Source organism: Oryx dammah, unplaced genomic scaffold, assembly GCF_014754425.2.
Source record: "Oryx dammah isolate SB20612 unplaced genomic scaffold, SCBI_Odam_1.1 HiC_scaffold_15, whole genome shotgun sequence".
Classification (NCBI taxonomy): Eukaryota; Metazoa; Chordata; class Mammalia; order Artiodactyla; family Bovidae; genus Oryx; species Oryx dammah.
Window position 1 is genome coordinate 26,735,755 of NW_024070199.1, and position 12,428 is coordinate 26,748,182.

The following is a 12,428-nucleotide window of genomic DNA, read 5'->3' on the forward strand; positions in this document are numbered from 1 at the left end:
ACCAAATCCAGTGTTTCACAAACATGGCTAAGCACTAAAATTTCCTAGAGTGTTTATTAAAAAGAAATTCTGAGACAAGTGAGGGAAATTAAGAGATATAAATTTCCAGTTGCAAAATAAATGAGTCATGGGTATAAAATGTACAGTCTGGGGAATATAGACAATAACTATAGAATATAGACGATAACTATAGTATCTTTGTATGGTGACATATTGTAGCTCGACTTACTATAGTGATCACTTTGAAACATATAGAAATATCAAATCACTATGTGGTGTAACAGGAGCTAACATAGCATTGTAGGTCAGTTACTCTTCCAAAATCAACAACACATAGAAAAAGAGATCAGATTTATGGTCCCCAGAGGCAGTGGCTGGGACAAGGAGTGGGGGTAGAGTTGGATGAAGACAGTCAAAAGGTACAAAGTTCCAATTATAAGATGAATAAGTATTAGGAATATAATGTACAGTATGATAAAATTAACACAGCTGAATGTTATATATGAAAGTTGAAAGTAAATTCTGGGTGCTCATCACAAAAAAATTTTTTGCTATTTCTTTAGTATCATATCTGTATGAGATGATAATTATCTATGAGTGATGATAAGTTATCACTAAACTTATAATAATAATCATTTCATAATATAAGTCAAATAAGTATTCTGTACAGCTTAAATATATACAATGCTGTACGTTAGTTATAGCTCAATAAAACTAAAAGAAGGAAAAAAGAAAAATTCTGGGCTCCACCCACATCCTCTGAATCAGCATGTCTGTGGGTATAAATGGCAGCCATATTTTTAAACCTTCTCTAGTGGTTCCAATGCCAGAAACTCGCATATCCACAGAACTGATACTTATCCACATCTTAGAGACACAGAGAAGACCCAAGGGAGTAAAGTCAGTTGCCCAGTGTCACAGATCTAGTTCACATCTCCAGGTTTCCAGCCTCTCCTGGTCCATGTTGCCATATGACCTTCAGCTTGGCAGACACACAGAGAACAAGCTATAGTAATCAGACTTCTGATTTCAAGTATAACAGAACAGCTATTATCACACTTACCCTGTGACCATAAGCAACTATCAGACTGGAAATAACATAAAGCAACTATCTGCAAGCATTGGGAAGCAGACAGCACAGAGATGAAATTCTTGAGAGAAGGCAAGAATGTAAGGTGACTGACACATTCATCCTAACTTTCTCCCTAATGACAATTTCCAAACAGAGCATAGTGAAGTGGAACCCAAGCAAATGACAACAGTCTCTACGAGTAGCATAAATAAAGATCAATGCTCGAGGATGCTAAGACAGCTGAAATTTGTGGGACAAAGTATAGAGAGGAAGAAGCCAAAGATAAAGACCTTCAGGCATTTGGATACCAGGAATTAGGATGAGATCTGAAACTGATACCTTCGAAGTAAGAGCTAGTCTTCAGACTAAGGGCAAAACTGAACTGGATCCATCTTAGCAAAGCCTGAATTCAGATCTCAACAGGATCAAGGTGATCTAGTAAATTACCTGCATCCAAGGACAAACTCCAACATTCTGTAGAGAAGAATAACATAATCTACAGTCTCAACAGTATATGATGTCCATCATTATAAACTGAAAAATTACTATAAGTACAAAGAAGCAGGAAATTATGACCCATTATCAAGAAATAAAAATAGAGCTGCTATATGATTCCAGAAATCCTACTCCTGGGCGTATATCCAATGAAAACCATAATTTGAAAAGATACGTGCACCCTAATGTTCATTGCAGCACTATTTACAATAGCCAGAACATAGAAGCAACCTAAATGTCCATCAACAGAGGAATGGATAAAGAAGATTTGATATATACAAACAATGGAATATTACTCAGCCACGAAAAGAATGAAATAATGACATCTGCAGCAACATGGAAGGACTTAGAGATTGTCACACTGAGGAAAAGACATCAGACAGAGAATTATAAGGATCATACGATGCTTTCCATGCACGGAACCTTCAGTTCAGTTCAGTTCAGTCGCTCAGTCGTGTCCGACTCTTTGCAACCCTTAAAAAATGGTAAAATGCACTTATTTACAAAGCAGAAATAAGGTTACAGATGTAGAAAACAAGCTTCTGGTTACTGGGGGGAAGCAGGACGGGGGGAAATAAACTGGGAGATGGGGATTGACATATATACACACTACTACATATAAAAGAGATAACTAATAAGGGCCTGCTATATAGCATGGGGAACAATACTCAACACTTTGTAATGACCTAGATGGGAAAAGAATCTAAAAAAGAGTGCTATACATACACATTTTATTTCCTTTGCTGTACACCTGAATCTAACACAACATTGTAAATCAACTACGCTCCAATAAAAATTGTTTAAGAAACAGAAAAATATGACTCATAATCAAGAATAAAAAATATTCATACCACATATGACCTGAATGTTGCTATTAGCAAAGACTTTAAAGTAGCTTCTCTAATTATTTAGTATTTAAATTTATTTGAAAGAAATACAAATTTGACTAACAGATGGCAAATTCCAACAGATCTATTAAAACAGTAAAAAATAAAGGAGATTTTCCCAAAAAATTCAAAACTGAAAAACACAGTATTGGAAATTAAAAATTCCTTAGGTTGACTTAATAGCAGGCTCAGCACAGCCAAAGAAATTTTGCTAAAAGCAAAACAGAACGATGGAAATTATCATTCTAAAATGCAGATAGAAAAACAATAAAGACCACAGCAACCACAGACTTTAGAACAATGCCAACATATGTGTAATCAGAGTTTCAAAAGGTGGGTTAGGTGAGAATTGGAGTAAACAGAATATTTTTAAAGATTATAGATGAAAAATTTCCCGATTTGATGAAATAATGAACCCACAGAAATTTTTTTAAAAGCCCAGACTTGGTTTTAGATTATCCTATTTACAAAGCAGAAACAGAGACACAGACATAGAAATATGTCTGAATGTATGGATACCAAGAGAGCATGGTGGGATGAATTGGGATTTGGGATATATACATTATTGACACTATGTCTAAAATAGATAACTAATGATAACCTAACTGTGTAGCACAGGGAACTCTATTCTGTTGCTCTGTGGAGACCTAAATGGGAAGGAAGAAGGGATATATAATATAGACACAGAGCTGATTTACTTTGCTGTACAGTAGGAACTAAAACCATGTTGTAAAACAACTATACATCAATAAAATTTTTTAAGATGGTAAAATGTATGCTATATGTTTTAGCACAACAAAAACTGAAGCAGTTTTTGTTCTTTCCTAGAAAAAAACAGCCCAGGAAACCATAAGCAATATGAATATAAAATATATCACACCTAAGCTTATCATACCTATACTAATGAAAACCAAAGAAAAGAGAAAAAGTCTAAAAGCAATCATGATAGAAGGGACATTGTTTTCAAAGGAGCAAAAAATATAAATGATCTGTTATTGAAAAACAGAAGTCAAAGAACACTGAAATTACATCTTTAAAACAGAAAGAGAAAAATCAGTTTCATATTCTATTTGTGGTAGCATATTCTTCAAAAATAAAAAAGAGAAAAAATTTCAAACATATTAAAGGTGAAAGAATTTGTCCCCAGTAAAGTCTACACTACCAAAAAAAAAAAAAAATGAGGGGCAGGAGGGATCATTCAGTTCAGTCTCTCAGTAGTGTCTGACTCTTTGCAACCCCATGGACTGCAGCACACCAGGCCTCCCTGTCCATCACCAACCCTCAGAGTTTACTCAAACTCATGTCCATTGAGTCAGTGATGCCATCCAACCATTTCCTCCTGTTGCCCTGTTCTCCTCTAGCCTTCAATCATTCCTAGCATCAGGGTCTTTTCAAATGAGTTACTTCTTCACATCAGGTGGCTAAAGTATTGGAGTTTCAGCTTCAGCATCAGTCCTTCCAATGAACATTCAGGACTGATTTCTTTTAGGATAGACTGGTTGGATCTCCTTGCAGTCCAAGGGACTCTCAAGAGTCTTCTCCAACACCACAGTTCAAAAGCATCAATTCTTTGGCACTCAGCTTTCTTTACAGTCCAACTCTCACATCCATACATGACTACTGGAAAAAACCATAGCCTGGACTAGATCGACCTTTGTTGGCAAAGTAATGTCTCTGCTTTTGAATATGCTGTCTAGGTTGGTCATAACTTTTCTTCCAAAGAGTAAGCATCTTTTTATTTCATGGCTACAGACAACATCTGCAGTGATTTTGGAGCCCAGAAATATAGTCTGCCTCTGTTTCCACTGTTTCTCCATCTATTTGCCATGAAGTGATGGGACCAGATACCATGATCTTTGTTTTCTGAATGTTGAGCTTTAAGCCAACTTTTCTGCTCTCCTCTTTCACTTTCATCAAGAGGCTCTTTAGTTCTTCCTCACTTTCTGCCATAAGGGTGGTATCATCTGAATATCTGAGGTGATTGATATTTCTGCTGGCAATCTTGATTCCAGCTTGTGCTTCCTCCAGCCCAGCGTTTCTCATGATGTACTCTGCATATAAGTTAAATAAGTAGGGTGACAGTATACAGCCTTGATGTACTCCCTTTCCTATTTGGAACCAGTCTGTTGTTCCATGTCCAGTTCTAACTTTTGGACCTGCATACAGATTTCTCAAGAGGCAAGTCAAGTGATCTGGCATTCCCATCTCTTCAAGAATTTTCCACAGTTTATTGTGATCCATATAGTCAAAGGTTTTTACATAGTCAATAAAGCAGAAATAGATGTTTTTTCTGGAACTCTCTTGCTTTTTTGATGATTCAACAGATGTTGTCAATTTGATCTCTGGTTCCTCTTCCTTTTTTAAAACCAGCTTGAACATCTGGAAGTTCATGGTTCACATATTCTTGAAGCCTGGCTTGGAGAATTTTAGGCATTACTTTACTAGCATGTGAGATGAGTGCAATTGTGCAGTAGTTTGAGCATTCTTTGACATTGCCTTTCTTTGGGATTGGAATGAAAGCTGACCTTTTCCAGTCCTCTGGCCACTGCTGACTTTTCCAAATTTGCTGGCATATTGAGGGCAGCACTTTCACAGCATCATTTTTTAGGATTTGAAATACCTCAATTACTTTGAAAGAAAAAGTTTAATTTAAAAATCTCATTATAGTCATTTTCATAGGTGACATATTGCTGAATGCATCTTTGAGAAGTACATATTCTTATAAACATATTTCCCTTATAAATGAGAATATATGGGGAAAGAGTTCTCATTAATTTGGCACAAAAGTAATAGCAGTGTGCATTGTTGAAATTTGTTGTTTGATAATAGAATGCATTCTTATTAATATAGTCTACATTCTTGTGCCCCTCAACCTCCTACCATTCTACACTGTCAGGCTACAGATGCTAAAGCAGGGTGACAAATTTAGCATTCCTTATCAATTAACATTTCTTTACTGAAATTACAGTTTTTAACACAAATATTCCAATATGTTTTTTAAATGTTTTAAAATAAACATTTCAAGTCTAGTTGATCATGCCTTATGGTGAATAACTAATAGTGAGTAATTTTCCTAATGATAGTGACTGATGATGATGAAGGCAATGACCGAGATGGTTGCGGCTGTGGTGGTAGTGGTGGTGGTGATGATGATGATGGAGTTCTTGGTGGTAAATTATTTAAATAGAAGCACTAAGCACTGTTTCTCAAGCAACAAGTTGACTTCCCCAATAAAAGGAAAATTAACACATCTGGGGGGGGGCGGTGAAACATGGTTCCCAGCACAGCTGTAAACCAAGACTCTAATTGCTCTTTACTGAGAACTCCAGTCTCTGAAGTGACTACATCCCAGGAGAAGTTCCACCTATATATATAAACAGACTTTCCCCAAGTTTCCCAACCCCAGGGACCTATTATTCATGATAGTGCTGGCCCCTTTGAATAAATTTAGGACTAGATATAAATCTATATGGTCCTCTCCTTTCCTGATATTTATTTCCTGACTGTTGAAACCAAGTCATTCACTAATATTTCCAGGAGATTATCTTTTATTTTTCCTTAGCACAGGTAGTTAATAATGATTTAAAGGAACTATATCAGAAAAATATTTCTTTCATAAACTCCTATCTCTAATGAGGCTATTTTCAACCATATGTTTACCTTCATCTCTAAGTAATTCTTCTTTGTGTGCCGTGTTCTTATGGGCAGCAATCCTGAGCCTCTGTGGTCTGCTAGAACTGGAGGTAATAATTGTGGTGACTGATTAATATAGGGTCATATTTTCCTATTTTATATTATTAGATGATATGGGAATCAATAACTAAGTCAATGCTGTCTAGGATTTTCCCATCTGCACTACACTCAGTGAAAGCTGTTTACTCTACTGCTCTGTGAAGCACTTTGATTTCTGATAATGGTATATTCTAGGGGGATTTTCTATGTTTCTTAATATTTTAAGACATAGAAACTGAAAAGAAGGGGATATATAGATATGATATTTTCAATCTGTTGTTGCTACCTAGGGGAATTTTTCTTCTCTTTTATAAATGAAAATAATATCTAAAAATCTTAGGTACCTCTGAAATAGTTATTATGAAGTTAACAATTGAACCACCAATAAACAACATTTAAAGTTTTCAGGGCAATGCAGCTTTTCTTGTCTTTATCCCACATCTTAAGGATTTAAAGACTCTTATACCTCTTGAGAAACCTATATGCAGGTCAGAAAGTAACAGTTAGAACTGGACATGGAACAACAGACTGGTTCCAAATAGGAAAAGGAGTACGTCAAGGCTGTATACTGTCACCCTGCTTATTTAACTTATATGTAGAGTACATCATGAGAAACTCTGGGCTGGAAGAAGCACAAGTGGGAATCAAGATTGCTGGGAGAAATATCAATGACCTCAGATATGCAGATGACACCACCCTTATGGCAGAAAGTGAAGAGGAACTAAAAAGCCTCTTGATGAAAGTGAAAGAGGAGAGTGAAAAAGTTGGCTTAAAGCTCAATATTCAGAAAACGAAGATTATGGCATCTGGTCCCATCACTTCATGGGAAATAGATGAGGAAACAGTGGAAACAGTGGCAGACTTTATTTGGGGGGGCTCCAAAATCACTGTAGATGGTGATTGCAGCCATGAAATTAAAAGATGCTTACTCCTTGAAAGGAAAGTTATGACCAACCTAGATAGCATATTAAAAAGCACAGACATTACTTTGCCAACAAAGGTCTGTCTAGTCAAGGCTCTGGTTTATCCAGTGGTCATGTATGGATGTGAGAGTTGGACTGTGAAGAAAGCTGAGTGCCAAAGAATTGATGCTTTTGAAGTGTGGTGATGGAGAAGACTCTTGAAAGTCCCGTGGACTGCAAGGAGATCCAACCAGTCCATTCTAAAGGAGATCAGTCTCGGATGTTCTTTGGAAGGAATGATGCTAAAGCTGAAAGTCCAATATTTTGGCCACCTCATGCGAAGAGTTGGCTCATTGGAAAAGACCCTGATGCTGGGAGGGATTGGGGGCAGAAGGAGAAGAGGACAACAGAGGATGAGATGGCTGGATGGCATGACTGACTCAATGGACATGAATTTGAGTGATCTCTGGGAGTTGGTGATGGACATGGAGGCCTGGCGTGCTGTGATTCATGGGGTCGCAAAGAGTCGGACACGACTGAGTGACTGAGCTGAACTGAACTGACTGATAGCTACAAAAGGGCATCCAGTGGTTCAATGGTAAAGAACCCACCTGCAGTTCAGGAGCTTCAGGCAACACGGGTTTGATCCCTGGATCAAGAATATGCCTGGAAGAGGGCATGGCTACCTGCTCCAATATTCTTGCATGGAGAATTCCATGGACAGAGGAGCCTGGCTGGCTATAGTCCATAGTGTCACAAAGAGTCGGACACAACTGAAGTGACTGAGCACGCACTCATATACCTGCTGCTGCTGCTGCTAAGTCGCTTCAGTCATGTCCGACTCTGTGTGACCCCATAATTGGAAGCCCACCAGACTCCCCCATCCCTCGCATTCTCCGGGCAAGAACACTGGAGTGGGTTGCCATTTCCTTCTCCAATGCATGAAAGTGAAAAGTGAAAGGGAAGTGGCTTATAAAGGGAAACATATATAGCTAGTGCCAGAGTTATTACTGTTATAGGAACCAAATGAAACAGCTTATTTAAAGCACTTACATTAGAAGCAGGTTAAAAATGCTTTTTTTAAAAATATATATATGCTTGTACACGTGCATAATATATATATATGTATGTGTATGTATATATATATATACACTTTATATACATGTATGGAGTAGGAAATGGCAACCCACTCCAGTATTCTTGCCTGAGAATTTCTGGAACAGAGAAGCCTGGCAGGCCACAGTTCATGCAGTTGCAAAGAGCTGGACAAAACTGAGTGACTGAGCACAATACACATGTAAGTACATATATGCATCAAAAAATCTAAACTGATAGTCATGACTGCTGCTAGCCTCCAAGGAGCAAGAAAGTGGTATTGTATTTTTGCTTATTTGTGTTTCTGATTTTCTACAATGCACATATACTGCCTTGATAACTTTTTTAAATGCATCTGAAACTGACAATAAACTCTATCCTCTATGTCCAAAATTCAATATATTAAGTTTACTAAGTAATAATAAAGTGCTACATACAAAATAACCTTCAGCAAAGAGACACAGTTCACTGACAATGAAACACACTGGTGGTCAGAAGTCTGAGGTTTTAGACCCAGTCCTGTGTCTTGCTTGGCTTTATGACTTAGGGTAGTTGAATTTTTAGGCTTCATTGTCCTAGAGAAGAGGGAAATAATAGCATTCATATTTTTTATATGCTGTGCACAAGCTAACACATCCAGTGTAAAGTACATTCCACCACAACATTGCTCCGAGCTGTAGGTGTGCAGATTTCTAAGGCTACACACTTGGGCCAGGGGAAGAGCTCAAGATCAGAGGAAAGCATGTCCTTCATAATTAGGAAGCCTCAGGAAAGTCACTTTTGTCTGGCACTGTGGTTTTCTCAATGTGAACATGGGTTTAAAACTTCAGCTCTTGGATATATTTATTCACATACCCAACACTTGTGGGACAAGTTAATGAGACTGACCTCTGAAGAGCATTATACAAAATATAGTAACTGTATAAGTAAGCAATTAAAACAGCGCAAGTTTAAGGATTTTAGCTTAAGGAAGACCTGTCAGAGAAGGGATATCTATAGATATACTCAGCAATGATAATCCATGCTTCTTACAGAAGCATGTCTATAATTTCAGTACTTTGTTATTAAGGAGATAATGGGGCCATGGTTTGATATTATGATCTGAAAATAGACCTAAAATAATAATAATAATATTGATATCTTACTCTAGACTATAGTAGATACCTACATAGGTATGCCATCAGGCTTCATGATAGATGAGTTTTAATGATAACCTCTTAAAAAAAAAAAGAAAAACTGAGTGGAAAACAGCCATCAATACTTTTTAATGCTCCAGGTGATTATAAATACAAGAAATGGAATTGCCCTGGGCATGATTTGATAAAAATCTAAGAACAAATTCCAGATACCCAATGACAACTCACATTTTTATAGGAACTGACTTCTACTTCTTGGAAAAAATATTTCTAACTATGCAATATCCCATACTACTTTTACAGCCAACTTTGGAATTAATATTACTATTATTAATATCTTCATCTTTCAGTTATAGAAATTGACCTTTAACTAAAAGATACTGATATGGTAACTCTTTCACCCTAATACTGCATCAATTTGAGATAAGTATTCATATGTTCAAAATAAATGAATATTTAAGACTTGGGTAGACTGCAGGGAAATTTCATTTCTGAAGTAAATACATCTTCAACTACAAGATATGAATTCTACTGCTTATTTATTACCTACAGGATTGAAGTTTTCAGACTTCAGCCTACATCAGCCTTTCCTGGAGACAGTATGATACACAGATCACTGCGTCCCATTCCAGAGTTCCTGACTTGGTAGGTCTGGAGTGAGGCCTGAGAATCTGCATATCTGAGGTCTTCAAGTGACGCCAGTGATGCTGGCCCAGGGACTAGACTTTAAAACTTACTACTCTACAATATTTCAGAAACGTGAATGTTGTAAAAGTTCTATATCTTGCCCCCTTTTCCTCTCATCTCCATGATCTTTGAAATACCTAGGGTCTGGTCTTCCCCCCAAAAAATTGGCAGGATGAGGGAGCACTCATCAGAAAAGATGCCAGGATCGCTCAGCTGGCCTGAGATGCACAAACTAGCTTGACCAAGCAAAAATTGATGTGGGCTTTCACAGAGATCTTCATTTCTGTGCCCACAGATCACCCAACCAGAGGAGAATGGCTACAGAAAATCACTCCACAGTGACAGAGTTCATTCTTGGAGGTTTAACAAATCGGCCAGAGCTCCAGCTCCCACTCTTATTCCTTTTCCTTGGGATCTACTCAATCACCATGATAGGGAACCTGGGCATGATAACCCTGATTTGTCTGAACACTCAGCTTCACACCCCCATGTACTATTTCCTCAGCAACCTGTCCTTTGTGGATCTCTGCTACTCCTCTGTCACTACCCCTAAGATGCTGGTGAACTTTGTGTCAGAGAAGAACACCATCTCCTATGCAGGGTGCATGGCCCAGCTCTACTTCTTCCTGGTGTTTGTCATTGCTGAGTGTTACATGCTGACAGTGATGGCCTATGACCGCTATGTGGCCATCTGCAGACCTTTGCTTTACAACATCATCATGTCTCATCGAGTCTGCTCCCTGCTGGTGGCTGGAGTCTATGCCATAGGATTCATTGGTTCAACCATAGAGACTGGCCTCATGTTGAAACTGCCCTATTGTGATTTCCTTATCAGTCATTACTTCTGTGACATCCTCCCCCTCATGATGCTCTCTTGCTCTAGCACCTATGACACAGAGATGACAGTCTTTGTTTTGGCTGGATTTGACATTGTAGTCACCAGCTTAACAGTCCTAATTTCCTATGCCTTCATCCTGTCCAGTATCCTCCACATCAGCACCACAGGGGGAAGGGCCAAAGCCTTCAGCACGTGCAGCTCCCATCTTGCCGCTGTGGGAATGTTTTATGGAACAACTGCCTTCATGTACTTGAAACCCTCCACAGCCAGTTCCCTGGCCCAGGAGAACGTGGCCTCCGTGTTCTACACCACAGTGATCCCTATGCTGAACCCACTGATCTACAGCTTGAGAAATAAGGAGGTGAAGATTGCCATGCAGAAAACTCTGAGAGGAAAAATGTTTTGATACAAATGTTATTATTCTTTTTCAATTTTAAAAATAAGTTGTTAGGGATCCCAGAGGGAAGCCCCTGGATGCTTGCCCACCCAGGATGGGAAACGCTCCCTTCTCTGCATGGCTGGGTGACTGCACCTGCCTCTTTCCCTCTTCCTTCACCCCTCCTCTTTCTCTACTCTCATTTCTATATGAAGCTAGCTGATATTAAGTTGTTTTTTTTATTATTTGGGATCTATTTTCTTTCTTCTGTTCCTTTGGTAAACTCTATTGTCTTAACTGTAATTTAACACAAATTTTAAATTTTCACAGGCTCACAGATATAGAGAACAAACTAGTGATTACTACCACGGAGAGGAGAGGAGGGAAGGCAAGATAAGGGTAGGGGATTAACAGACACAGACTGCTACATGCAAAATGAACAGGTAACAAGGATGTATAGTACAGCACAGGGAAATATAGCCATTAGTTTACAGTAACTTTAAATGCAATAAAGTATAAAAATCTTGAATCACTTTGTTGTACATCTGAAACTAATATAATATTGTAAATCAGCCACACCTCAATAAAAATTAAACTTTCAGCATTGAGTTTGAAAGTCAACCACTTTGTTGTTATCTTCTATGTAGAAAATATTACTCAATTTAGTTCCTGCTTTTTGCACTTGGGAGTATACAAGGCAAAGAGAGGTGGATTGAAAGTCACCAACTTTCAAGTGATGCCCAAAGCATTTCTCATCTAAACTTCCTCCTTTCCACTCTCTCACTCCTTTCTCCCGATCTCTACCAAAGGACTTGTACTTGATTCCTTCATGTGACCTTCTTAGTAACAATAATAATGCCAGCATGTTTGGGGAGGCTTACTCTGAGCTATACAACTCTCCTAAATGCTTTACATGCATGGTTTCAATTACACCTCACAACAGTTCAGTTCTGTTGTTTTCCCCGTGTCACGTGGAAAGTGGAAACTTGGTTTAGTAACATTCTCAAGATCACACAGCTGGTAAACAAAGACACTGAGATTCAAACCCAGGTCTAAGTGACTTCAGAACTCATACTTTTAGCTCTCAAATGTCCCCTTTGCTTTAGAATGGCACATCCCCTTCTGAACAACCTATTAAGCCTGCCCTTTCAATTTCACATGCCTCCTAAAACCATTTCCTCAGATCCCCTCCTTTCGTCATCTGCCCT

At 38.2% G+C, this 12,428-nt stretch overlaps 1 protein-coding gene across 1 annotated transcript; it reads left to right on the plus strand.

Annotated features, from left to right (window-relative positions):
- Positions 1-10,317: 10,317 nt before the first annotated feature.
- LOC120874404 (olfactory receptor 8A1-like) lies at positions 10,318-11,250 on the plus strand. The gene has a single exon (XM_040255774.1). The coding sequence runs from the start codon at positions 10,321-10,323 to the stop codon at positions 11,248-11,250; it is 930 nt and encodes a 309-aa protein (XP_040111708.1). The 5' UTR covers positions 10,318-10,320.
- Positions 11,251-12,428: the final 1,178 nt, after the last annotated feature.

Bases quoted from the DNA above. Each gene is read 5' to 3' on its own strand.
- LOC120874404 (XM_040255774.1), top strand. From the start codon at position 10,321: ATGGCTACAGAAAATCACTCCACAGTGACAGAGTTCATTCTTGGAGGT.